This window comes from Camelina sativa, chromosome 16 (assembly GCF_000633955.1).
Source record: "Camelina sativa cultivar DH55 chromosome 16, Cs, whole genome shotgun sequence".
Classification (NCBI taxonomy): Eukaryota; Viridiplantae; Streptophyta; class Magnoliopsida; order Brassicales; family Brassicaceae; genus Camelina; species Camelina sativa.
The window spans coordinates 28,748,031-28,775,432 of NC_025700.1; the positions used below are offsets into that span (position 1 = coordinate 28,748,031).

The window sequence follows — 27,402 nt, forward strand, 5'->3', positions numbered from 1 at the left end:
GCCTAGAGACAGTTTTGTATATCTGACCTTCAACATTTCTCGCTACTACTCTCTTTCTCATGGCTTCTTCCTCTTCTTCTGCGCCTCATACTTGGAGATACCGCGTCTTCACGAGCTTCCACGGATCAGACGTCCGTACAAGCTTTCTTAGTCATTTTCGCAAACAGTTTTACTACAACGGGATTACGATGTTCGATGATCAAAGAATCGTGAGAGGCGAAACCATTAGCCCCGCGCTCACGCAAGCGATTAGAGAATCGAGGATCTCTATCGTGGTGCTCTCTAGGAACTATGCTTCTTCCAGCTGGTGTTTGGATGAGTTGTTGGAGATTCTGAAATGCAAGGAAGATATTGGACAAATAGTGATGACTGTCTTCTACGGAGTTGATCCATCTGAGGTGCGCAACCAATCCGGAGATTTCGGCCTCGCTTTTAATGAAACTTGTGCTCGTGAAACAGAGGAGGAGAAGCGAAAATGGAGCCAAGCTTTGAACTATGTGGGAAACATAGCCGGTGAACACTTGCTAAACTGGTATGTACGTCTTAATGAAATTTAATTATTTTTCTTATGTTCAAATTTGTAACCACAATAGAGGAATAAAATACATAGTACTGCAATGGTGTTTTAGGATAGTAGGAGGAACTACTTTGACTAGAATAGATCAACGATTAAGGGTATCGTTTGCTGAATGAATTTTCGAAATAGATTAGTTGTGGCAAAAGACGAATGTTATCTCTATTAGTATTTGTTTTCCTCGTGACAGTTTAATGGAAATATTTCTTTGTTCTATTTTGTTAGGGACAATGAAGCCAAAATGATCGAGAAAATTGTAAGAGATGTTTCAGACAAACTGAATGTTACACCATCTAGGGATTTTGATGACATGGTTGGACTTGAAGCTCATTTGAGGAAGATGGAGTCTTTGCTAGAATTAGATCATGATGAGGTTAAGATTGTTGGAATCACTGGTCCTGCAGGTATTGGTAAGACAACCATTGCCAGAGCTTTACATAGTCTACTCTCTAATAGGTTTCATCTTAGTTGTTTTGTGGACAACCTTAGGAGAAGCTATCAGAGTGGTTTTGATGAGTATGGCTTGAAGTTGTGTTTACAAGAACAATTTCTTTCAAAGATTTTGAACCAAAGTGGAATGAGAATATGCCATTTAGGTGCAATAAAAGAGAGATTGTGCGACATGAAGGTACTTGTCATTCTTGATGATGTGAATGATGTAAAGCAATTAGAGGCTTTGGCTAATGAAACGTGGTTTGGTCTTGGAAGTAGGATTATTGTGACAACGGAAAACAAAGATCTTCTCCGGCAACATGGTATCAACAATACATACCATGTAAAATTCCCATGTAGAGAAGAAGCACTTGAAATCTTATGTAGGTATGCTTTTAGACAAAGCTCTCCACGTCTTGGTTTTAAAAAGCTTGCAGAAAGTGTAACATGGCTTTGTGGTGACCTTCCATTGGGTCTACGTGTGGTGGGTTCATCTTTATATGGGAAGAATGAAGACGAATGGAAGTATACGTTATGCAGGCTAGAAACTATCATTGATCGAGATATAGAAGATGTACTAAAAGTTGGTTACGAGAGTTTACATGAGAATGAGAAATCTCTATTTCTCCACATTGCAGTCTTCTTCAACAATAAAGATGGTGAACTCGTGAAAGCCATGCTCGCTGACAAGAAATTAAATATCGAACACGGGTTAAATATCCTAGAAAGCAAATCTCTTATATCTAGGGATGGGGGAATAAGAATGCACAAATTGCTACAACAAGTCGGCATACAAGCCAATCAAAGAGAAGAGCCTTGCAAACGTCGGATCTTAATAGATGCTCAAGATATCTGTTATGCCCTTGAAAATGAAACAGTAATTTTTTTGTATTTGGTTAATTCCTTTGCTCCTTACGCTTAAGAAAATGTTAAGTAAAGACAAAACAAACAAATCTTACCTATTTTGCTAACAAGTTATTCATATTCGATTTTTTTTTTAACAGGGTAATGGAATTGTGTCTGGCATACTATTTGATACATCAGGAATTAACGAAGTGACAATAAGCAAGAGAGCCCTTAGAAGGATGGTTAATCTTCGGTTCCTCAGAGTTTACAAAAGCAGTGGTGATGGGAATGATAGAATGGATATACCTGAGGATATGGAGTTCCCACCTCTCCTAAGATTACTAGATTGGGATGCATACCCAGCCAAGTGTCTTCCACTTAAATTTCGCGCGGAAAATCTCGTTGAACTCAATATGCGAAATAGCCAGCTCGAGTACCTCTGGCAAGGAACTCAGGTTAGTAAGTTATCATATACCTTTTTGGTTGTTTCTCTATGGAAACTAAACAACCAATAATAAAGTAAACTAAATAACTAATAATGAAATTTTCAAAATACCAATATATAAAACATAGGGCAATTCTCACATATAGCAGGAAAAAAAAAGTTTCGAAAATTGTGGAATGTGTGTTATTTTTGTCTATAAAACTTGTATTAGTGTTATTTTAGGATATTTCTCTAAAACATATAGTAGTAGACTAGTAGTAATTTAAATCAAAAGTAAATTAGAAATACAAAGATGAAGCTTAAAGCGAGGAATATAGAGGATCCAATACATAGTAGTACTAGTAGTAATTAATCACAATCACAAGAAGTACAAGAATAGTTTTGCATAGTAGTACTATATTATGTTCATCCTCTCTCTTTTGTGGATTACATTGATTCAGATGCTGACGAATCTCAAGAAGATGGATTTGTCATGTTCAGCTCATTTGAAGGAACTTCCAGATCTTTCTTTTGCTACAAATTTGGAGAAATTGGACGTAAGTTTTTGCCGGGCTTTGATAGAGCTTCCATCTTCTATTGGGAATCTTCAGAAACTAGATAAGTTAAATATTGGTTACTGTGAAAGTTTGCAAGTCATCCCGACTCACATCAACTTGGCATCTCTCGAAGTTATATACCTGACCGGATGCCTAAAACTGAAAAGTTTTCCAGTTTTCTCTACAACCATTAGGAGCATCTCTCTGCAGAGAACAGGGGTGGAAGAAGTAGCTGCATCAGTTAGGCATTGCTCTAAGCTTTTGTATATTTATATAACAGAATGTCGAACTCTCAAGAGCTTTACACATCTCCCCACGAGTCTACAAGTACTAGATTTAAGCATGACTGATATAGAGATGATTCCAGATTGTATCAAAGACTTACAATGGTTAGACAGCCTTCGTCTATTCCGCTGCACAAAACTTAAAGCATTGCCAGAGCTGCCAGGTTCTCTCACACTTCTAACCGCAGAAGACTGCGAATCACTGGAGAGGGTAACATACCCTTTAAACACTCCAAATGCGCAACTCAACTTCACCAACTCCTTCAAACTAGGTGAAGAAGCTCAGAGAGCCATTATCCAACAACCGTTTCTTGACGGCTCGGCATGCTTCCATGGAAGCACAATGCCTAGTGAGTTCAATCACAGGGCCAGAGGTAGTTCCGTGAACATTACTCTCCCATCTTCTGGATCCTCCACGTTCAAGGCTTGCGTCGTGATTTCGCCTAACCATCGCCAACATGCAAGAGACTGCAGAATCGTTACACTAGGGTGTCGTCTCATAGACAACAGGGGATGGTATAATTACATTAAGTCTGTTTTCTTGCGACACCCTGAGAAATCTACCGGAATGCGAACGAAACATCTGTGTATATTTCATGGTACCGTGCCTGAAGTTAGCAACGACGCAGTGTTTGAAGTCTATATCAGCTCTGAGAATCAATTGGACAACTACAAGATTATAGAATGTGGTGTACAAATCTTGACTAACGAGGTGGATATAAAGAGCGACAGGGGAAGTGTTGATTACGATTACTCGAGCTACGATGTTGATAACGATAGGTACGAGTTTGATGATTTCAACGACGTGTTGTACGATTCTGAAGATGGACTAATCAGCTGTGACTCGGAATCAGATGAACAAGAGAAGACATCAGACAAAGTTGAAAGAAGGTGACACCATGCGACTCAATTGAACCGGTCGGTTTATTCAAAATTTGTTATGTGAAATAGTAGTAGTGATTGATCGGTTTTGTGATCCGGTTTATGAATTGTTTGTTGTTTAATATGTTGGTGTGCTTTTTGATCGTAAGTTCATAAGATAGATAATATTGGGCTTTTGAGCCCACACATAAACATAAGCGAGACCACCCGTCTTTGTATTTCACAACGGTCACTAGATAATATAGCTCTTATGTGAAATACATTAAATAACACCACACGCAAACAAAAAAACATTGAATATAGTACTACCCATCGGTGAAAAATAACCATGCATTTTGTACCCGTGTGCTATTATTGTGAATTGTGCATTATTGATCTGGAGCCAAGTTTTGTTTCTATATTATATAGAATCTTGGTTACGGTTACGGGAACTTGAAATTTTAACGCATTTGTTTTCTTCCTTTCTTTTACAAACAAAAAGAAGAGAGAAAAAAGAGATATCACATTTCAAAAAAAAAAAAAAAAAAAAAAGGGAAAAGGTAAATCGGATTTTTTCACTGTTTCTGTCTCAACTTTCACCGTCTCTCACTTACCAATATAGCCCCACATTACTTATCTTTCCGTCATTCCAAATAACCAAATATACCACTCACACAACAACAACAATAAACTAATACTATAAAATGGGATCAACTCAAAGGTAATGACATATTTAGCATCTTTTCCCCTCTTTTAAAAACTGCTTTTTATTTGCTTCATATTTTTCAATAATTTCAAATTTATAATCTTTAAGATACATTGTATACTTCAATAATCAATTTCATAACATATATAGTAGTATGTTTTTGGTGTGCGAGTTGTTGTGTCTTAACATAAAAATGAAAAAAAAAAAAAAAAAGAATCCTACATCTTTCTTCTTAATTAACCCTTTTTATGTTCCAAAGTTTCAATAGTCATCATCAAAACTACATGACCAACATCTAAAACCCACGACACTTGGTAATGCCTACAATTCTGACCAAAATAAGCTAAACAAGACAAAATATTTACAATAACTTATCATATAAGTTGTTAATGCGAGAAAATCAAAACCGTTGAGATTGATTCTCTTGAAACTAAAACCAAAGATTACGATATTTTTTCTTGTCTCATTTCTCGTAAGAGGAAGGTTCACTCACCGATCTTGGTAACACCGACGGATCCTTATCTGAAAAAAAATATATTCACAACAAAACACAATTAATTAATCAAATTAAGAAATGTTTAATTGAATCATTAATGGATTTTTTGATTAGTTGAATTTTAAATTACCTCTAGAGGAATTGAAAGATCTTTTGCAGTGTAAAATAGCGCTTTGGATACTATCTTGTTGTTGAAGAAGCGAGTCGTCGCGTCTTCTTGACTCAGACTGCTGAGTCGTTACACTCGCCGCAGCCGTAGACGACGGTGTACTCGCCGTCGACGACGACGATCTGCTTTTTCCCAAGTGTTTCCTCACTACTTTAAGCCCTGCTGGGATGTTTATGTTGATGTTGTTCCCCGTTTTACTCGTCTTCTTCGTAGGAGATTCCGATTTCTCCGCCGTGGATCTCGCCGACGACGACGGAGCTGTTAGTGGATCGGAGTGTCGTAGTTTCTCGCCGTAACGACGCGAGACTCTGATGTAAAGCGGCTTCACCTTCTTTAAGTACTTCTGCATCATCATAAAGCGTTTCTCATCTGAAACGACAGACTCGTTGCCGTTTTGCTTCTTTAACGAGGAAGACGATGAGGATGAAGAAGACGACGAAGAAGATGAGTTCTTGGAACTGTTCTCTCTTGCGAATAAAGAAACTATCGGAACGTCTTCGACTTTTAAATTAACTGTCACCGTACTACTTTTCTGTTGCGATTCCGGCGAGTGAGACGACGACGGCGGCGGAGGAAGAGGAGGATTTTGTTTGTCGACGATGTCTTCAGATCCGAAGTTAGGTTCCGGTTTCGTTTGGATGAGCTTCGGTTTCTTCATTCCGAGCATGAACACGCGAAGCTTAGTGGCGGATTTCAAAATCGACGCCGATAACTGCGCCGCAGGAGCTTTGACGGAACAGGTCTGCTGCTCTGAAGAAGACGGTGGTTCGACCTCTTCGAAAACATCGTCGAGGGAGTTTGGATCTGCTCGATCTTCTCCGCCGGAGCAAGACGAAAGAGTGAATTTGAACTCGCAACCGCCGTCCGTACAATCGGAAACGGAGTCTCCTTCTCTTCCTCCGTCGTCGTCTTCTTCGTATTCTTCAGCTGGAAGAGCGAACTCAAGGTCGAAGAAGGGACCTTCATCGTTGTCGTTGTCGTCATCGGGTTCTTCATCCTCAGTTTCTGTGACGGAGGTGGTGACAATGGTGGTGGTTGCGGTGGAATCGGCGGCGGAGTAACGGCAAGAAGAAGAGGAAGAATCGGAGGAAGGAGGGAGGAAAGTAACACCACCGTGACCACCACTGCTTTTCCAGTAGTTAAGGAGACTGAAAGCTTCCATTGTTGGGAAAGCCAGAATCAACTCTTTTCCCCTTAAAACGCTGCGTTTTTGTGTTCAAAGCTTTCTTCTTTCTTCTTCTTCAAAGTGTCTCTCCCTTTTTACATGACACAACAAAACAAGGGTTTTACTACGGTGCTTGTAAAAAGAGAGTGGTTACCTTTATATAAAATAAATAAATAATTAATAGTATATTTCTTTTTCTTTTATAAAAATAATATAATATGGTGTTCTTTATTGCTTATGGTATGAAATAGTGTTATGACTAAAAGCAAAACAAAAAAGGTACTAGAACTCATTTAATTACACAATTCGGTTACACAGTTCATATCATAAGTCTATATAATTAGTAGTTTTACTTACATGGTAATGTAGTAGTCTTATCTTTACAAATTGCTCGACAAATATATTTACTTTTCAATTCTAATCTTGTGTTTACTGTTTAGTATTCACTATTCAGTGACGATCACTCTTATCCAGTTTTGGTGTGATAATAATACAAACTAATAGTCTAATACAGTATAATTTAATGTCGATTTGATATAGTTGACAAAAAAAGACTAAAAAGACCTGATTGCCACATTAAAAAAAACAAGCTTTGGATGCTGTTTAAGAAAAAAAAATTATTATACCTGACAATTTTTATTATACTGACAATAAAACAAAATTTATTTTGTCATAAATTTGTAATATAAGTAAATTCTCTTTGTATTTTCCTTATTTACAGAAGAAACAGAGCCAAAAGAGATTAATAAACGAACAAAAACGTGGCGAAGAATTGAGTTGCGTTGCTAGTTGCTAAGCGTAAGGGAGCAGGTGAGTCACGTGACTTTCAGACTGAGACAGTCAGACCAAAAGGTCAGAGATCATTAAAGTGTTATATACGTACTCTTTTATTTTCTACTACTCCCTCCCATCTACATAGTACACTTCCACATTATTATAGTAGTACATAATTCTAATGTTTAGTCTACGTTTACAAATTACAATATTTGAGTTACAAAGTACAGTATTTCTCTATTGATCAATGGGAATCGACAAAATTAATGGTGTCGCCTACAAAAGTGATTAAAAAATTGAACTGATTCTGAAAGAATCTGGATAATGTAGTATAATGTTGTACTACTAGTTACACAAACGATATGCGTAAAGTTTGTAGTTCCAACTTCCAAGACGTACATTATTAACATCATCATTATTTTGCCGAAAGACATTTCAGACCGTCAGATTCAGTGGATGTAGACCCCAAATATCGCATTATCACCCTTCTTCAATGGGCCTCATCAAGTTCCCAGAACAATGGGCCCATATATATGTACGTGATTTCGTATGATCCATTTAATTTTCATACAATCACTCTTTTTTCTTTGTTTTTTTGTTTTTTTTCTCCTTATACAATTTAATCCAGTTCATGGGTTCAGTTCAATTTCATTCATACTGCATTTATATATTTAGTCCTTCGATGTAAATTAATTCATTTCTAGTTGAGATTTAATTTACATAATATTAATGGGATACACGATCTTGTCAAAATAAAACAAAACAAAAAAAGTTTTTTTTTTTCCTTTTCTTTTACTACTATTTTGCTTTAGCAAAATATTCAAAAGGGCAAAGCACTTTCAAAAGCAAGTCAAAGAAGCTAGTCACTCGTTGTTTGATAGGCTTCCCTGAATTTCAGCTTTAGTGGATTTTCTCCAAAAATATTTATATTGTAATTTGTTAAACTTTTTTTTTGAAAAATGAGATTGGTATACGATAAAAAAAAAAAAAAAAAAATTGCTACATAGCAGCCTGCTGCCTGCCTAAGCTATTTCCGTCCAACTCAAATGATTAAACCAATTATGTAGTAGTAATCTATTTTGAATAAAATGTTGATCCCAAATCATTTCAGATACTCTTATAAAAATGATATGCCTCTCTTTATCCTGTTGATCACGAGAATATTACTACCCTAAGAAAATCTGATCTTGTCGGGCTAATTGTTTGGCATGGTGCCGCAATAGTAAGTCCTAGCTATTTGATTTACATAGGTATTAATTAAGCTACATACCTTTTATATATATATATATATAATTAAAGTCGAATGTGTATATGATTTAAATGCACTACAGAAAAAACATTTAAAAGGAAAAAAGACAATTTGATTCATTAGACCAATAACCCACAGCTAGATTTTGTCTTATATGACTAGTTATTTATTTTGTACACAACTATGTTTTAGCGGCAATATTAATATAGTTGTGTTGTGCAATGATTTATATTAAACAAAGATTTTAGATAGACTACGAAACACTTTTAGTTAAGCCCAATATTTAGAACTTGGAAATGAGACAGGGGATGAAACCATATTTATCCCAAGAAAATTATTATAAAAGCATCTACATTCTACACAATAAGAAACCATATTGTTCAAGAAAACTATTCTAAAGCATGTACACATAAATAATGCATTCTATCTCTACTACATATATAGTAGAATTGGAGATCACCAACATTTTTTGGAACTTATAAAGTACACAATTTACTATGATTGTTGTTGTTTCAAATTCAACATACGTCGGAGTATATATGAAAGATCATAATCTCAATATTTATTCTTCACTAGATCTCTTACCATTATGACTTATAGTGGAAAAACCTAAAGAATTTAGGGTTATTGTCACAAAAAGAAAAAGAAAAAAAGGATACAAAATTTCACTTAACCTTTGGGCTTTTTTCCCTTAAAAATTCTCAGAGGCCCAAATAAAATTGTTCTTTGATCCCTGACATCCCACGACGTCGTAATTGAGCCCACCCTCTCGACGACCACGTGCGACCCCATTGAAGACGTTAATCGAATTTGGACGCTCGATTAAAGAATTTAACGGTCGTTTGTCTTCCGTCTCAAAGATGTTACTATTATTTAATTAATTTCTTAGAAAGTAAGCAATTAATATCCAACGGCCAAGATTGAGTTTAGATAAATCGACGGGTGAGACTGAATCTGTATCAAACGCTCTTATTATTTAGAGAGAGAGAGAGAGAGAGACTGACTTAAGAAAGTCTCTTTATTAATTTTCTTCTCCGTTTCTCACTCATCGCTTACTGAAACCAGAAAAGAAAAACAGTTTTAGGGGTTTTTTTTTTTTGCGGAGGTTTCAAGGAAAACGAAGTTAAACAATGGCGGAAGAGCACAAACACGAGGAATCAATCATGGAGAAGATAGCTGAGAAGATCCATGGTCACGGTGACTCTTCTTCTTCGTCTTCTTCCGATTCAGATGACGATAAGAAATCTTCGTCTCTCAAAACCAAGGTTTATCGTCTCTTCGGTAGAGAACAGCCTGTTCACAAGGTTTTTGGTGGCGGAAAACGTATGGATCTCTCTTTTTTTTTTCTCCTGATTTTTGTTTTTTTTTTCTTTGCTCTGAAACTATGAGGAATCATCGATTAGGCGATTTTAGTTATCGGATCTGGATTCTAGGTTTTACTGCTATCGATTGTGGAGTTTTGCTGTATGTTTACTTCATCGAGCTGTTGTAGTNTCCTAGCTATTTGATTTACGTAGGTATTAATTAAGCTACATACCTTTTTATATATATATATGTAATTAAAGTCGAATGTGTATATGATTTAAATGCACTGCAGAAAAATCATTTAAAAGGAAAAAAAGACAATTTGATTCATTAGACCAATAACCACAGCTAGATTTGGTCTTACATGACTAGTTATTTATTTTGTACACAACTATCTTTTAGCGTAATATAGTTGTGTTGTGCAATGATTTATATTTAACAAATATTTTAGATAGACTACGAAACACTTTTATTTAAGTCCACTATTTAGAACTTGGAAATGAGACAGGGATGAAACCATATTTATCTCAAGAAAATTATTATAAAAGCATCTTCACAATAAGAAACCATATTGTACAAGAAAACTATTCTATTTTTACATACTAATATAGAATTGGAGATCACCTAGATTTTTTGGAACTTATAAAGTACACAATTTACTATGATTGTTGTTGCTTCAAATTCAACATACGTCGAGTATATATGAAAGATCATAATCTCAATATTTGTTCTTCACTAAATCTCTAACCATTATGACTTATAGTGGGGGGGAAAAAAAATCTAGGGTTATTTGTCACAAAAAGAAAAAAGAAGCTAAAGTTCTTATAATTTCACTTCACTTATTAGGCCTTCCCTTAAAGATTCTCAGAGGCCCAAATGAAATTGTTCTTTGATCCCTCACATCCCACGACGTCGTAGTTGAGAGCCTCTACCGTCTACCCTCTCGACGACCACGTGCGACCCCATTGAAGACGTTAATCGAATTTGGACGCTCTCGATTAAGAATTTAACGGTCGTTTGTCTTCCGTCTCAAAGATGTTACTATTATTTAAAGTAAGCAATTAATATCCAACGGTGAAGATTGAGTTTAGATAAATCGACGGGTGAGATTGAATCTGTATCAAACGCTCTTATTATTTAGAGAGAGAGAGAGAGAGAGAGAGGCGACTGACTTGAGAAGAGTCACTCTTTTATTAATTTTCTTCTCCGTTTCTCACTCATCGCTTACTGAAACCAGAAAAGAAAAACAGTTTTACTTTTAGGGTTTTTTATTTTATTTTGCGGAGGTTTCAAGGAAAACGAAGTTAAACAATGGCGGAAGAGCACAAACACGAGGAATCAATCATGGAGAAGATAGCTGAGAAGATCCATGGTCACGGTGACTCTTCTTCTTCGTCTTCTTCCGATTCAGATGACGATAAGAAATCTTCGTCTCTCAAAACCAAGGTTTATCGTCTCTTCGGTAGAGAACAGCCTGTTCACAAGGTTTTTGGTGGCGGAAAACGTATGGATCTCTCTTTTTTTTTTCTCCTGATTTTTGTTTTTTTTTTCTTTGCTCTGAAACTATGAGGAATCATCGATTAGGCGATTTTAGTTATCGGATCTGGATTCTAGGTTTTACTGCTATCGATTGTGGAGTTTTGCTGTATGTTTACTTCATCGAGCTGTTGTAGTGTAGATCAGTGTTGTTACCGATGTTGTAGATTTGTTTTGTTGCTTGGATTGAGTATGAATTCAGGAAATCTGGATATGAGAAGTAATTTAAACGAACGATTTGATTTGTTGTTTGTTGATTTGTTCTGAATCTGAGAGGATCTGTGGAATGATTGGTTTCACTTGTTTTGAAATCTCAGCTGCCGACATTTTCCTATGGAGGAACAAGAAGGTATCAGGAGGAGTGTTGGGTGCTGCAACTGTTTCCTGGATCTTATTCGAGTTGCTTGAATACAATCTTCTCACTCTTTTTGGCCACATTTCAATTCTTACTCTTGCTGTGTTGTTCTTGTGGTCTAGTGCTAGTACCTTTATTCACAAGTAAGTTTTAATGGATGGATGTTTATCGTTATTGTGAGATTTGAGGTTTAATCCATGGTCTGTTAAAGCTGATTTTTATTTTTTATTTTTTTTTTTTTTATTTTGTATTACAGGACAACTCCTCATATCCCTGAAGTTCACATCCCCGAGGAAGTTGTTCTTCAGCTTGCTTCTGGACTAAGAATTGAAATCAACCGTGGATTTACTGTTCTTAGGGACATTGCATCAGGAAGAGATCTCAAGAAGTTTCTTTTGGTAAACCTTTTTTTATTTGGTTAATTATGTTGTTGTTTGATTTTGCTTGTTTCTCGTTTTTTTTTAACATTGGGTTGCAAATATGTTTTAAGGTGATTGCTGGTTTATGGGTTTTGTCCAAAGTTGGCAGCTCCTGCAACTTCTTGACCTTAATCTACATCGGTACTAATCCATACTCTTATTGCATCCAATTGATAACCTTAACTAGTTGTGTTTTCTTTGTCTTCCTTCTAATATCTAATTTTCATTGTTTTTTTTTTTTGCTTCCAGCAACTGTACTTCTCTTCACGATTCCCGTGCTTTACGAAAAGTATGATGATAAAGTAGATGACTTTGGTGAAAAGGCAATGAGGGAGATCAAGAAACAATATGTGGTGTTCGATGAGAAGGTTTTAAGTAAGGTGATGAGCAAAATCCCTAAAGGAGCCTTTTACAAGAAGAAGGATTAGAGAGTGTGTAAGTTTCTCGCATCAGTATGATGATCTGAGTCTTCCAGATTGATAAAAAAAATCTCAGAAGCATTGTTTTTTCTTTTACGTTGGTGGTTCTAGCAGCTGTTGGTTATTATACTACACTCAAAATCTCTACAATGTGGGTGGATTTTTATTCGGGATATAACCAAATTTTATAGCCATATTGAATGATTCTGTTTTGGAATACCATTTGTCACCATGAATCTTATTATGATAATCTTTGAATATTCTGAACTTTAGTTTAATTTTTATACATAACTAGGTTAGACCCGCGCGATGCCGCGGGATGTTATTCTATACATTTTGAAATACATTTGATATTCAAAGTATGATTATTAATTTTTTTGAAATTATATTAATCATGAAAATTATGGTTTATACAATGCTAAGATATAGAACTGAAACGAAAAAACCTAGAATGGTTTGTAACTCCGTAGTATTTTTTAATACAATCATTTACTCGTATAATTGGCTTAACTCTACTATATGCTATGTTTTTTTCTCTTATTATTATGGGAGATATATTAATGTAGTATTATTTTGTGGTGTATTTTTGTAGTTTACAAATTTAATCATCTAAGTTTATATAGTTTGTGTTGTTGTTATGTTATTATTTGTTTGTTTTCTTTTGTAAATTACATATTCTTTTTTATAACAAGTCCACGTATGTCAAAGTAAATAGACATATTTTTACTTTATTTTGGTTTTATGTTATTATTTAAATATTATACTTATGTTAAACTGTATACAACATTTATGAGGATTATGTTAATTGTCAAAGTTATTTTAAAAGTTATAGATGATTTAGTTTTCTTAAATTAAAATATTTGGTTTTTGATCTACAACATTGTTTAATTTGTCACTAGTGTTCTTATATGTAAATCTTGAGAGGCAAGGAACCTTTGTTATCAAACGACAAAATTCAAACACTACAATCATCACTATGAAAAGGAATCACATAGTAAATGCATAAACAATAAGATAGACATATGAGAATTTTTGTTTGATAATACGTAACTAATTTACTCTAGTTTATGTATGCTTCAGAAAGAGAATTTATCCTCCAATCACGCTTGAGAGATTTTTCTAGTTTGGTTCATAAACAAAAAAATACTGACATATTGCACTCACAAAGCTCGAGAAATGATTTCTTTATTTGTCCTTAGTTTTTAATAGTATTTCTATTTACATATCATTGTATATATATTTTTTAAATGACATCCAAATTTAATTCTTTTATTTTCTTTATAACTTAATTGTATCACTTACTTACATTTCCATAAAATTTTAAGAACTTTTGATTCATATGGTGAGATAATATAAAATTCATATTATAATAATTTCCATAAGTTAAATCTTAATTATTATACAAGAATTTCATATTCAAATAAAACTAAAAAAATATATACTACACAAATAGATTTTTTAGATCCAAAATAATAATTGTACCTATAAATATTATAGATTTTATATATATATTAATTACAGTAAAATTATTTATTAAATATTTTATTCTGCACATAGTGCGGATTGTTATTTAGAATAAAATAAACTGTTAAAATGATGTTAGATTACAAATAATAAGTAACCAAAATGTTTAAAGAACCGTGTGTCCTTTAATCATCATCTTCCTCGGTTGTTATACACAGATTAATTTGAGATTTTTGTTTTTGTTGGACACTATTGTAATTGGGCTGGACCATAACAGAAATCAGAAGGAATGATGTGAAATGGAGAAAGATTATTATTGGACAAAAATTTTGAGCTGTATTAATTTTTATAATTTGAATGTCTAACTGTTTTAACTCATGTGTCACCTCTTCCTTCAACTAAAAAGCTGAGATGTCAACAACACTAGAGAGAAACACATTCAGTTTTTATTATATTGATTGATTGTTTCTGCCATTAATTTATCAAAGTCGTGTACATTTATGATTACTAAAAACGTTACACTGACTTTTGGTAATCGTCAACACTATTTTCTCCTCTTTTAATCATAGGTTGTAATTAAAATAAGTGAGTTCCCTTGGTTTAGTGCAGTTCAGCAGCCATTAATGCAAAAACGTAGAAATATTTTTCACATTGGACACGATCACGATCTACTGCAAATGCATTGGAGAATAAAACAATTGACAGAAGATAAGAACAACGTTTTTGGCTGGATGTAAAATTATTATAACTTTAAACAAAACGTTATTCTTTCGTTGGCTGCTAAATTGGTATAGACCAAAAACACTCAAATTGATAGGTTGAGCAAAATCAGATTTCATGGAACCGGTCGTGTTTCTGATTCAAAGTTCATAAGCGGTAAGTGTACCAACCAAATTGAACCGGCCAATGAATGGAACCGGTCGTGTTTCTCATTCATTTTGTGCTGCTGCTGCTGCTGCTGCTGCTCTCTCTCTCTAGTCTTTCATTATTAGTTCAGTCAGACGGAGCTCACACTTTTTCCACACACACTCAACTCCTTTTTGGTTAGAGAAATCTTACAAAATCAAACGAAACAGCAAAAATGTTGGCTAGGGTTTTGAGATTGGGCAGCACGAGATCGATTCATCTTCGTTCCGCCAAGACACGTACGGCTTCGAAGAGTTCTTTGAGGGAAGGTACATTTATAGGAGATGAACTGAAATTGAGAAGTGGGTCTCATTATATCAAATGCTTAGATGATGCTATTGCCTTGTTTGATGATATGGTTCGGTCTCGTTCCTCCTACTCGGCAATTGATTTCAATAGAGTAATAGGGTTGGTAGTGAGAATGAATCGTCCCGATGTTGCGATTTCTCTATATCAGAAGATGGAATTGCGCAGGATTCCATTTGATGTCTACAGCTTCACTATTCTGATAAAATGTTTCTGCGACTGTCATAAGTTGTCCTTTGCTCTGTCTACATTTGGTAAGATGGCCAAACTTGGTTTCCAGCCCGATGTTGTTACCTTTAGCACGCTGCTCCACGAAATATGTCTAGAAGATAGGATCTCTGAAGCCCTACTTTTGTTTGATCAAATGGCGGAAACGGGATGTACACCCAATGTCGTAACATTTACAACACTGATGAATGGTCTTTGCCGTGAGGGTCGAGTTCTCGAAACACTAGCTCTTGTTGATCGGATGGTAGAAAATGGTCACCAACCTAACGAAGTTACTTACGGAGCAATCGTAAATGGAATGTGCAAGATTGGCGACACTGACTCAGCTTTGAATCTGCTTAGGAAGATGGATACAAACCACATCGAAGCCAATGTTGTAATCTATACTGCCATCATTGATCGTCTTTGCAAAGACGGGCAACACACTGATGCTCAAAATCTTTTCACTGAAATGCATGAGAAAGGAATTTTTCCCAATGTTCTTACCTACAACTGTATGATAGACGGGTTTTGTAGCGTTGGTAGATGGAGTGATGCTGAAAAATTGTTGCGTGATATGATTGATAGGCAAATCAATCCTGATATTGTAACTTTCAGTGCACTGATCAGTGCATCAATCAACCAAGGCAAGCTGTTTGAGGCTGAAAAATTGTGCAACGAGATGCTCCGTAGGGGTATATGTCCTGATACAATCACATATACTTCAGTTATCGATGGATTGTGCAAGTTTGGCGACACTAAGTCGGCTTTGAATCTTCTTAGGAAGATGATGGATACAAACCACATCAAAGCCGATGTTGTAATCTATACTGCCATCATTGATCGTCTTTGCAAAGATGGGCAACACATCCATGCTCAAAATCTTTTCACTGAAATGCATGAGAATGGAATTGTTCCCGATGTTCTTACCTACAACTGTATGATCGACGGGTTTTGTAGCCTTGGTAGATGGAGTTATGCTGAGAGATTGTTGTGTGATATGATTGAAAGGGAAATCAATCCTAATGTTGTAACTTTCACCGCGTTGATCAGTGCATTGGTCAAAAACGGGAAGTTCATTGAGGCTGAAAAATTGTGGGACGAGATGCTCCGTAGGGGTATATGTCCTGATACAATCATATATACTTTAATTATCGATGGATTGTGCAAGCACGATCGTCTAGATGATGCGAAACACATGTTTGATTCCATGTCTAGTAGCCAGGGCTGTTCTCCAGACGTAGTTACTGTTGAGCCTAATGTTCACACTTACACTGTAATGATTAATGGTTTTTGTGGGAAAGGTGCAATCTCAGAAGCAAATGCGTTATTCCGTCAAATGAAGCACAATGGACATGTACCTGATGACTGCACATACAATACACTAATCAGAGGATGTCTCAGTGGTGAAATAGATATCTCAGCTGAACTTATCACGGAGATGCGAAGCAGCGGGTTCAGTGGAGATGCATTCACCATGAAAATGGTTGCTGAAATGGCATATCATGGTAGATTGGACAAGAGCTTTTTGGATATGCTGTCTTAGTGTCTCTGGTAAAGAGTGACCGTCTTGATCTTGTTTCTTCCATGGTATATTAGACTCACTTGTGTCTGTCTCTTTGTTTCTTTTCTCTTCGTATTCTTAGTGTTTCTTGTGAAGAGGTCCTCTCTTGATGTTGTTCCTTTTATGGTATGTTAAACTCACTTGTGTCTGTCTCTTCACAAGAAACACTAACACAGCAAGAGGGTTCAATGCTATATGCCTCACTTGTGTGTATTTTCTTTTCGGATGTGTCAATGCTATATGTAACACGTAAGAGGGTTTTGCAAAATTTTCAGGTTTTATAACATGTGCTTGAGAAAAGACAGAAGAGAAGCAACAAAAGGTGAGTGTCTGAGGAACAATTAACGTGGTGGATCTGCTTTGTTTCTTGCTTTTTTCTCTAGTTTACAGAACACCCTTGGGATTGAAACCAAACCAAACCAAACCTTATGTACTCAAAAGTTTGTAGCTTTTACTTGTGGAGTAGATATCAAAACTGATTCCGGTTTGTTTTGGATAATTTCTTCGCTTTGAACTAATGATTTAACTTCGTTAAAAAAATATTAACACTATAAATACAGTAAACACAAGACTGGGTTGGTCTTTTTTAGTTTGGTTCGGTGTCTTAAGAAACCTTGGATTGTAGCCAGCTCGTAGAAATTCTTCCTAAACTTGTTCTGACTTCTGAATCTTGACGAACTTGAATGCGAAACAACATTGAGTTTTCCTGATTAAAAGCTTAAGATACAGATTCCAGATTAACCTCTTGCTGATTTGGTGTGTTTGTTTTGCAGGATCATCTATCAATTAGAGGATGAATAAAAATGAATGGAAGACTTTACAGTTTTTAAAATTTTTATTCCATACGAATTCAAACTTGTTATATCGGATATCTATCATCCTTCTTGGTCTTCTTGCAAACATGTAGAGATTGGAGTCAGCTTTTGTGTGTGTATGTGTGTCTGTTAGATTTTTATATCAAACGTTTGCGTTTTGTTGGTGTTAAATAAATAATAGAGCAATTCGTATTCTTCAACTGAAGATGGTTCGATATATAATCTTGTTATGAAGATGTAAGATAATACTTTTGTTAATAACGTAAGAAGGCACATTGAAACGTTGTGGCACTAATAAGGTGCTGGAGCCTCCTTGTCGCATAGTGCGCAAATACATTCATGATGATAACAATATTGAATTTTACAAGATGAGAAACAACTATTTTTGCAATCTCGATTGCTAAAGCAACTCCCAAAATATTGCTGGGGATGCTTCGGTGGACATTCTCCTCCAACACACTCCACATGTTGTGGACTTTGCAGCTCCCTTGCATTTGACATCGACACACCTATACATATTCATTCAATCATATAATCAATTCATCTTTCAAAGAAAAAAGAAAAATGTGAGTGACACATACAGAGAGAGGAAGAGAAACTTACATGAGAGAAGGATTGCGGCACGAACAATGAGCATTGCTGTCTTTGATACTGCCATGTCTTTTTCAACTTTTGATCTATATGTTTTTTACTTTTTGACTGATGAGATTCTATATGGTCTTTGTGTCTATTTATATACAATGAGCAATGTTATGAAGCTCCATAAAAGGTACATAATATTTTATGCGCCTCTCATATGTGTATACATTGTGGAATACAGTAGTATATACATTGTGGAATACAGTGTACATACATTGTCACAGTAGCTCCATAAAAGGTACATAATATATTTTATGCGACTCTCTTAGATCATCTCCGACGGGAGGATTATTGGTAACAAATATCTTAGCTAAGAAATAAATCTTAGCTAAGATATTTCACATTATTAGAACACGTGTCAAATGGGGAATAGATAAGAGTTTAAGTAAAACAAAGAAAAAGGAAAAAAAAACTTGCGCGTAATATTTTTTTTTTTTGTTCTTCCTTCTCTCTCTCTCGCGATGTCGTTCTCGTAATCTCCGAAGGGCAAAGGAGCAGGTCCCGATCTTTCTCGGTTTCAAACGTAATCTTATAGTTGTCATGTGTCTTAGAACTTATTCCTTGGATTCTAGAATCTGGTTTATCTTATGAAGTAACTTGCAAGGCTCTTGTTAAGCTGTTTTTCTTCTTTTAACTTTTCCAGAGCAGACAAAGCTGTGTTGTCTTCCTCTGGATCTCAGGCTGATGTCAAAGCATTGCAGAAGGTAGACACTTGTGTGAGGTTTCCATTGCTCTTTTGCAGATATATTTTCTTTTTTAAGAAAAAAAAAATATATTTTTATGTGAAGAGTGTTCTCTGTGTTTGGTGTCAACATCAGCATAACAAGCAGATGACCTGTCCTGCAATGGCCCAGCTTCTCTCCAACACGCTTTATTTCAAGCGTTTTTCCCCCTTCTATGCCTTTAATGTTCTAGGAGGGCTTGACGAGGAAGGTAAAATTGCTCTTCTTCTTTTTCTTCGTTAGGATGTGACTATTGCAACGGTACATTGTGTGATCCTTATTCTTGATTATATTTAGGAAAAGGGTGTTTCTTGTTAAAAAAAACCAGGGCTTTGGTGTGTTGCTTGATGGTCTATTCGGAACAGGCACAGGTTCAATTGTTCAGGGCATTGGTGTGTTGCTTTGTGGTTTCTTTTGATCAGGCAAATTCGGAGCTGGGTTTGCATCGATACCAGTCCCGATATACGCAGCATTGGACTCTGTCCTCTTCGACCTTGTTGGTAAGACCATCACAAAACTGAATCCACAACAAACTTTTCTTTCAACTTCAAGTTTGTTGTACTCATGATTCTTTTTTCATGTTTTGATTGTAAATTTCATGTTTTTACTTGTATCTTATGGAAGTTTTTGAATAAAATTTAAGAACTTTACCATTATTGGAGGTGTATTTTTTACTTGTATCTTATGAAAGTTTTTAGCTTTGAATTTATTTTTTCTACTTAAAATAATGTTAAACATATTTGTTTACAACTTGACCATTGGAGATGCTCTATACAGTGAAATAACATTGACGACATAATTAAACTTCAATATCATCATTTTTATTCTCTTGTTATTATTAACCATGGAAGAAGAAGAAAAAATTCACCATAATATTACATTACCAAATTTCACAATTCATCACCGTACGTGTGTTCTTTTCATTTTCCTAGTAACCCATTTTGATGATCATCATTACAAGAAGTAAGTGAGTTGTTCTTTCTTCCTCGAACCACCTTCTCCATACAACTCATTCCACTGCTTCAACTCTCCCATCCCCGCTCCCTCCGCAGCAAAACTAGCCGCCACCTGTGTTTTCAAAACTCAAAACGTTTTATAACGCAAACCCCAATTTATTACATATCCACACGCATAAATGTAATAAAAACCAATGTGTAATTTCACCTGATTCTTGGCTTCTTTAAAGTCTTGTCTGTTCAAAGCACGAAGTGTAATCACTCTCTCCTCCTTCCCTTCATCCTCTTCACCCGCCTTCGAAGTCTCTCTCTGCTTCTTCTTCTCCTTCAAGTATCAAAAACGAATAACAATCAAATCAAATCCAACCTGAAGAAACTAGTATTAAAAAAAACCTCGAATTCTTACAGTATCTTTGACCCTCTCATGTTGTATAAGCTCTCTCACAGGCCTATAAGCAGCGGTTGTGCACAGATTCTGTTTACATATCGAATCAACAGTCAAGATCTCTTCTTTTGTATCTTTACTACACATTCAAGAAACAGGTTTATGGAGGAAACAAATCTATATATCTAACCTTGAGATCACTTCCTGTGTATCCATCAGTCATCATCGCTAGTTCCTTGTAATCCAAGTTTTCATCTACTTTCTCCTTCGCTAACAATGTCCTTAGAATCTTCTCTCTGTTCTCTACTGCCGGTAGTCCCACCATGATCCTGCGTAAGAGTAAAACCAAGTAAACCAACTAGAATCAAGAACCAAAATGGTTAGATATTAATTTATACATAACCAAATTCACATGGTTACTAATTTAATTAATCTTGGAAAAACTGTTAAAAAGTAAGTAGCTCATGGCTTAAGTTTATACCTTCGTTCAAACCGTCTGATGATTGCCTCATCTAGATCGAAAGGCCGATTCGTAGCAGCAAGTACTAAGATACGCTCACCAGGTTTAGTCATTAACCCATCCCAATGACTCATAAACTCATTCTTAATCTTTCTCATAGCTTCATGTTCTCCAACTCTTGTTCTCTGTCCCAACATACTATCAACTTCATCCACAAATATAATGGTCGGTGACACCTTCGAAGCTAGAGTAAACAAAGCCCTAACATTCTTCTCGTCTTCTCCAAACCATTTCGAAGTTATTGTAGACATTGAAACGTTTATGAAACTCGCTCCTGCCTCTCTGGCAATGGCTTTAGCTAGCATTGTTTTACCAGTACCCGGTGGACCGAAGAGTAAGATTCCTCTGCAGGGCTTTAAGAGTCCTCCTGTGAAGAGGTCTGGTCTACGGAGAGGAAGCATTACAAGCTCTTGTAGTGATTCTTTTATGTCGTCAAGTGCACCAATGTCTTCAAATGTGACATTGATTTCTTCTGCTGGGATTACTTCTGGTCTTATCCGTTTCTCAAACTCGTTATCCGGTGCACCCTCCTGTTCCATAGGTTAACACAACTGACAAGAGGTTTTTTGAAATTACCATGAATAATATGAAGTAGATAGATCAAACTTACCGGAGCTTTTGGGGTTACTTTCTCAGCTTTAGCTTCTTTCTCAGGTTCCGTTGTGACACTCCCTGGCTTAGTCTCCGGCTTGACATCAGCCGTTAATTCAGATTTTGCTTCCTGAAACAGTAAATCAAAGAAACTTATTTCAGCAATGGTTCTGCTCTGCTTCAGTCTTTATCCTCTGTTTTCATCTAAAAACAGAGTATAGAGAGATTGAGACCTTGGATTGTTCTTCCTTAGATTTTTGCTTTAGCTTCTCACGACCGCCAGATTTACCTTCTCTGAAGAGGCTGAATCCATGAGATAAACTAAACGTACAAGATAAAAACTAAATCAGTACCAATATCGCAGTAGAGGTTTGTTTGTGAAACAAGTTAGGGTATTTTTTAAAACCTTGTAGAAGATATCACTAGCTTTCCGTTTCTGTACTCAGGATATTTGTTGTTCATCAGATGATACGAAAGAGCAGAGACAACAATCTCTTCAATGTAATTGCTTAGAACCTTCGTGTCCTCAAAAGAGATTGATTCAAGGTCGTCGCATATGAGATCATTCTCAGACAAAACTTCCATGATATGGTTCCTATTGTCCTGAGTTTGGATCATGTTCATGTCGCGTTCAAGCTGCGATTTCCAGCTCACAAGATGGGTCTCATCCTCAGGCGGTCTTATGTCGATGTTATAAGGGAAAACAGAAGAGAGCTTCTCATCAATTTCATCAGCGTCTTCACTCGACAAGTCTACGATTCTTGAACCGAGAATGAGGACCGGTCCACTGAGTTTCTGAAGAATCTTTTGGAACAAGTTGTAAGTTCTCTGCGAGCGGAACAGAAAGTTCTCGACGTCTCGAAGATATAACACAATTGGATTCGCCTTGGAGACATAAGCCAAGACCTGCACTTTGCATTTGCAAGATATTATAAACCAGATTCAAACAAACTAATGCATATATTGTAGTTTTATATTACCTTATATAAAGATTGGACAAGAATCTTTTCATCAAATGACCAGCTGCTACTACGCTTCAAAGGCGCTGAACCTAAGATCGTATATTAATTAGTCAATGCGTCGGAATGAATAAAGATTGAAAGTTTCAATTGTCTTTGTTAAGGTGAATATGATAACCTTGGTTTGATGAAGATGCAAGGTTGCTAATATTAGCTGCTGCTGAAGAGTTTCGGCGAAGCTTTGGAGGGTTACTAGAGCCTTCCATTGAACTGCATAGATAACGTATGGATCACACGGTAAACGATAAAATTACGCAGTAGATTGGTTTGTAAAACATTGAAGGATATTATTGGCATTGCTTAAAATTTGAAAGTAAAGGACAAGGAAAAACGAACCTTGATGTGATATCCACACCACTGCTTTGTCTCCTCAAGGTACCACCAGCGGCTAAACAGATTCATCAACGAACAATGTTAGTAGTATTAGTTAGCCATAATAAAAACGATGAAAATCCAAACTATTAAGGCTAGTTGATGACCAAGTCCATTACTCGGTTAAGCCTGGACGATTTAACATGTGAAGGGGACAAAAACTTCGATTTACCTTTAGGCTCTTCTCTCTGAGGAAGTATGGAGAAGGAACTAAACAGTCCTGATAGTTGCTCTAAAGCAGATTCTGAGGGAGATCTCTTGAATGACTAATACAAACGAACCAAAAAAACAGGATGTCCGATTTATATCATTTATAAGAAACCAAAAACAATTCGCAAAGCAAATCAGTAAACAGCTTACGGATGATTCTGTATTTCCGCTGCCATATTTGCTCTGTATCTGCAAACACAATAAAGTATATTTAAGGTTGTTCACAATAGAGAAGACTCACAGTAAGAAACAGATCTCAATGATTTTGTCTAGAGTTTCAGAAAACCTTGAGTGCAAAATCGTTGACGTCTAGAAGAAGTAACTTGGCGTCAAAGAAATGAGCTAGGGCTTTGGCTAGCATTTGTTGGTAAAGCTCTGCACAGAAACAAACAATATTAAGTATCAAAACATAAACGAATAGGAACAAGATCAAGATCATCGGAGTCTAACCGGCAGGGCCGGACAAGAGGATGGCTCGGCTAGCTGGAGACAAGTTTCTCGCATATTTCGAAGCATCAAAGTGCTTCAAATGGACATAAGCTGCACTTGTTAGAAGCACGCGTGTTTGTTCGCTGCACAATCAATCCCAAAACACTGATGAACAAGATAGCATATACGTATTGGTGTATGTGTAATATTTCAGACATCAAACAGAATAAATCCAAACATTTTGGGATAAAGATCACAGGATCTAGAAATGTTACTGACACGTGTCGGAATAACAGATAATAATGAGATCATTCATGGTGTATGTAGACAGAAAAATTCACATGCTTCACCTTTATTTATTATCACCACTCCAACGACTATCTTATCCGTTTTTGTAAAACTACATCTACTATAAAAAGAATTATCCAAAAAAATTGTGATGACTTATATTATTTTCTTATCCTTTTATATATTCTCACTTGTATTATCTTCTTGAAATTCGCAAACTATAGGCTAAAAAAGTGTCGATCAAAGCATAATGAAAAAAAGATTTTTTTTTTTTTGTTAAAGAGCATACTGAAAAAAAGATACTATAATTTCATCACAAGAATTATTTTTAAATAATCAGAATTGATATACAAATCTTGAAGTCTAGTTGAATTTCATGTAAAACTACCGATATACAAAAAAAAAAAAAGAAAAATCAAATTACCTGAGATAATAAGGAAACTCATCGAAAGTAATTTTACTCTCTCTGCCGTCAACAACTTGACGGAGAATCTCCTTCTCCATCTTATCCGCCGTGACGGCGTTATTAGACGACGACGAGTTCCCGCCGGCCCATTTTCCAACGGCTTGACCCGAAGCCAAACCCAAACCCACACCGACTCCAACTCCGACGCCGAGCGCCGACAACAACATCTGTTTGCTATCCATTTTGATGATCTTCCGACAAAAACAAAATCAAAAGTGCAACAAAAATATATAAAACAAAACAGAGTATATATTAATATAAACGAAGATCTATACGAAAGATACTACTAATCACAACGTATGACCAAACAACTATAAGATAATGTTTATCAAAAGTTATAATTAAACCTTGTTTTGTAAGATATCTCTTAAAGTCTATTCATCTCCAGTTTCTTTCTCTTATTGTCGTCTCACGAATAACATAAAGAAACTTTTTTTTTAAAGAACATAAAGAAACTTCTATTTCTATAATCACGATATATAACTTTCTGAAAGAAAAAAAAAACCATAGAGAGGTTTGAGAACCGTGAAGACCGGATCTAACGACACGTCATCGCCGGTGGTGAAAATGAGGCAGAGACGGCGGCGAATATGAGAGATTTTTAGGGGTTTTTTTTCTTCTTATAAAGATATTTTATGATCGCTTCTATTATGAGAGATGATGAGTGTAACTTGTATACATAACACATTGAAAACTGATGAGTCATTACCGAGACTTTGCTTACGTGTCGTTATATCAACGGCTACTAGGTTGGTTTTTGGCAGTTTTTTATTCGATGTTGCCGCTTCTTTACTTTTAATAACCACCCTTTAGTTCTGTAGTTTCTTTCGTTTATTCCTCAATACTTTCGAAATTGTCATTCTAGTCCATGTTTACGTGTACTCCCTGGCATAAGATTGAATATAAAGGAAACAAAAGAAATGTAAAATAAAACAAAGAAACCTTATAATATTAAAAGGAGGCAGAATCTAGAAAACATGACTGTTAGATCTAGAAAGCGTGGCTGATTTAAAAGCCGTTGGATTGAGAAATAAGATCCCACGTAAGGGAACAAGTTGACGGCTTAGATTGAAAAGGTATGGCTTCTCATGCCTTTGGCAGAATCGTAGGCATTATTTAACTAATCTGTGCTGTGTTGCTGCCAATATTTTAAAAAACTGACCAGGCGCCGAAATGTCGTACTTGCCATTTTATGTGCGTGATGTCTACAGTCTTCTTGCTGTTAGTGATGAAATGGGCTTTGTTGTTTTGGTCTCTCAAGAAATAATGAACCGTTTCGAAGTTCGAAGTATCATCATATATGCGGTCTATTGACATTTTTCTTATGTGGGCTGATCTTGGATATTTTATAGGGAAAACTTATAGAGTGCGATAGCTTCTGAAAATATACTACTGTATACCCTTTGTCACAAAGATCTGAAGTTTGGTATGGGTATTGAACATTATGCGGTGATTTATATGTATCAACGTTTACGTACAACAGAGTCAGGATGGCCGAGTGGTCTAAGGCGCCAGACTCAAGTTCTGGTCTTCGTAAGAGGGCGTGGGTTCAAAACCCACTTCTGACATTTTCTTTTATGTTTATTTCTTTTTCTGCTTTCCTTATACTACTACGAGTCTTAATTGTTTAGAGATGAGATGAGTTTTAATTCGTGTTTAGAAAACATTGTCCATAAATTTATATTAAAAGTTGATTTTTGCTTTCCCCAATATATAGTATTCATCAGTTTTGTGAAATATATATACATTTTATTGCTAAAGAAATAAGTTGATTAAGAAAAATTAGCCATGTTAATTAATTTTGGTCCGTTCAAATTACTGATGAATTTGGTCAGTTCAAGTTACTGATGAAGTTGGTCCGCTCACGTTATATTCTTATATTCTAGTATTGCCTTAATTAGGTGAAGCAGAGAATGCACATGGCCCATAGGAAGATTGTTCAATTTTGGAAAATGGCATACATATATGATTAAAAAGTTAAGTGGGAAAATATAATTAATTGGGTAACTGCTCAAAAATAATAATAATGCAATATTTTTTTCTTCATAACCATTGGGTTATATAAACATGGCATGCTACATTGATAAAGCTCACAAATTAAAGACAAACATCATTAAGGACAAGTAGCTAGAGAAATGTCACTGAGACGAGTTTGTGAGATGCAGTATAAGATTTCCGTCCCGCAAGAACGATTCTGGGACCGTTTTGTCTGCAATGCGGCTTACTTGGCTAATAGAAAACTTACATGTATATATTAATATATAACTCTCATACTCTTATAATTTCATATATGTTGTACTTGTTCATAACTCTAATATATTCATTGTTTTTGTTGGTTAGACCTTAGCCCATCTGTTCACTGGACTCAAATGGAAATTGAGTCAGTGGATCACCAGACGAAAACCATGAAGCAACGGTTCGTCAAACCTGCATTCGTTGATGGCTATAAGTTGATTGCAGCAACTACAAAAGTTATTGACGACGAGCCCAGTGGCTTGAATTGCCTCATAGACATCACTGCGGAGTACGAAAAGAGTGGCCGTGAGATCAAAGACCTTGAAGAAGTCCAATTCCTTGTGGGGAATATTGAGGTAATGGGTTTTCTTTGCCGTGTTGATGACATTATTCCCGGTTAAATCAATCCATGCCGTAATCGAAGGAGGGTTCATCTCTTTCTCAGGAGTCAGGCCATAAATTGAACCCGCCCCCAAAATATATATGTGTGAGTGAGTATTGTATCCTCGAGGGTCATGTCCCATGACTTGCATTATCTCTAAATAAAGTTGTTACGTATTATATGCATGAGTGTTTCAAAATACAATTGTCTACTGCTAAATATGATAACTGACCTCAGAACCTCTTCATTTCTTAAGGCGAGAATTGCAATTTTGCAAACAAAGACATGAGTTTTATTACCATCATCATCATCATAAAGACTGTTTTGACAACTTACAGGTGGGCTTTTACATGTA

The 27,402-nt window shown here is 35.8% G+C and overlaps 7 protein-coding genes, 1 long non-coding RNA gene and 1 other non-coding gene across 15 annotated transcripts; 6 read left to right on the forward strand and 3 right to left on the reverse strand.

Moving 5' to 3' along the window:
• LOC104753073 (disease resistance protein RML1A-like) lies at positions 25-4,292 on the forward strand. Of its 2 annotated transcripts, none has more exons than XM_010475352.1 (4): positions 25-532; positions 800-1,883; positions 2,011-2,307; positions 2,738-4,292. In XM_010475352.1, exons 1-4 carry the CDS (start codon positions 60-62, stop codon positions 4,010-4,012), a joined length of 3,129 nt encoding a protein of 1,042 aa, XP_010473654.1. In that variant the 5' UTR covers positions 25-59; the 3' UTR covers positions 4,013-4,292. The 2 variants fall into 2 exon arrangements, with proteins under 2 accessions (XP_010473654.1, XP_019093804.1); XM_019238259.1 differs by lacking the exon at positions 25-532 and having other exon boundaries at positions 904-984; positions 1,064-1,883; positions 2,738-4,291.
• Positions 4,551-6,667, reverse strand: LOC104753074 (probable membrane-associated kinase regulator 2). The gene is made up of 2 exons (XM_010475353.2): positions 5,311-6,667; positions 4,551-5,206 (listed from the first exon to the last, which is right to left on the reverse strand). The coding sequence occupies exons 1-2, from the start codon at positions 6,509-6,511 to the stop codon at positions 5,148-5,150; spliced, it is 1,260 nt and encodes a 419-aa protein (XP_010473655.1). The 5' UTR covers positions 6,512-6,667; the 3' UTR covers positions 4,551-5,147.
• LOC104753075 (reticulon-like protein B3) lies at positions 9,539-12,840 on the forward strand. Of its 3 annotated transcripts, XM_010475356.2 has the most exons (6): positions 9,546-9,725; positions 11,173-11,346; positions 11,696-11,876; positions 11,990-12,131; positions 12,224-12,293; positions 12,402-12,840. In XM_010475356.2, the coding sequence occupies exons 1-6, from the start codon at positions 9,668-9,670 to the stop codon at positions 12,578-12,580; spliced, it is 804 nt and encodes a 267-aa protein (XP_010473658.1). In that variant the 5' UTR covers positions 9,546-9,667; the 3' UTR covers positions 12,581-12,840. The 3 variants fall into 3 exon arrangements, with proteins under 3 accessions (XP_010473657.1, XP_010473658.1, XP_010473656.1); XM_010475355.2 differs by lacking the exon at positions 11,173-11,346 and having other exon boundaries at positions 9,539-9,860; positions 12,402-12,821; XM_010475354.2 differs by lacking the exon at positions 9,546-9,725 and having other exon boundaries at positions 11,014-11,346; positions 12,402-12,821.
• Positions 15,029-17,993, forward strand: LOC104753077 (pentatricopeptide repeat-containing protein At1g64100-like). 3 transcript variants are annotated; one of them, XR_762050.2, is made up of 3 exons: positions 15,029-17,044; positions 17,294-17,340; positions 17,792-17,993. XR_762050.2 is itself a non-coding variant. In XM_010475357.1 (2 exons), the coding sequence occupies exon 1, from the start codon at positions 15,117-15,119 to the stop codon at positions 16,998-17,000; it is 1,884 nt and encodes a 627-aa protein (XP_010473659.1). In that variant the 5' UTR covers positions 15,029-15,116; the 3' UTR covers positions 17,001-17,044; positions 17,294-17,637. The 3 variants fall into 3 exon arrangements, 1 of the variants encoding a protein (XP_010473659.1); XR_762051.2 differs by having other exon boundaries at positions 15,029-17,008; XM_010475357.1 differs by lacking the exon at positions 17,792-17,993 and having other exon boundaries at positions 17,294-17,637.
• Positions 18,125-18,528, reverse strand: LOC109129562 (defensin-like protein 269). Its single transcript, XM_019237882.1, has 2 exons — positions 18,437-18,528; positions 18,125-18,342 (listed from the first exon to the last, which is right to left on the reverse strand). The coding sequence occupies exons 1-2, from the start codon at positions 18,489-18,491 to the stop codon at positions 18,125-18,127; spliced, it is 273 nt and encodes a 90-aa protein (XP_019093427.1). The 5' UTR covers positions 18,492-18,528.
• Positions 18,907-19,807, forward strand: LOC104753078. Its single transcript, XR_762052.2, has 4 exons — positions 18,907-18,995; positions 19,116-19,176; positions 19,291-19,405; positions 19,492-19,807. It is a non-coding gene; the product is annotated as an uncharacterized LOC104753078 (long non-coding RNA).
• Positions 19,991-25,077, reverse strand: LOC104753079 (putative cell division cycle ATPase). 2 transcript variants are annotated; one of them, XM_010475358.2, is made up of 17 exons: positions 24,778-25,077; positions 24,389-24,621; positions 23,698-23,819; positions 23,534-23,622; positions 23,398-23,436; positions 23,210-23,303; positions 23,002-23,053; positions 22,784-22,875; positions 22,627-22,697; positions 22,053-22,552; positions 21,880-21,967; positions 21,666-21,776; positions 21,017-21,585; positions 20,726-20,864; positions 20,557-20,625; positions 20,359-20,475; positions 19,991-20,262 (listed from the first exon to the last, which is right to left on the reverse strand). In XM_010475358.2, exons 2-17 carry the CDS (start codon positions 24,610-24,612, stop codon positions 20,149-20,151), a joined length of 2,490 nt encoding a protein of 829 aa, XP_010473660.1. In that variant the 5' UTR covers positions 24,613-24,621; positions 24,778-25,077; the 3' UTR covers positions 19,991-20,148. The 2 variants fall into 2 exon arrangements, with proteins under 2 accessions (XP_010473660.1, XP_010473662.1); XM_010475360.2 differs by having other exon boundaries at positions 20,108-20,262; positions 24,955-25,077.
• On the forward strand, positions 25,915-25,998 carry TRNAL-CAA. Its single transcript has one exon. It is a non-coding gene; the product is annotated as a tRNA-Leu (tRNA).
• LOC104753080 lies at positions 26,541-27,202 on the forward strand. Its single transcript, XM_010475361.2, has 2 exons — positions 26,541-26,677; positions 26,771-27,202. The coding sequence occupies exons 1-2, from the start codon at positions 26,566-26,568 to the stop codon at positions 27,064-27,066; spliced, it is 408 nt and encodes a 135-aa protein (XP_010473663.1). The 5' UTR covers positions 26,541-26,565; the 3' UTR covers positions 27,067-27,202.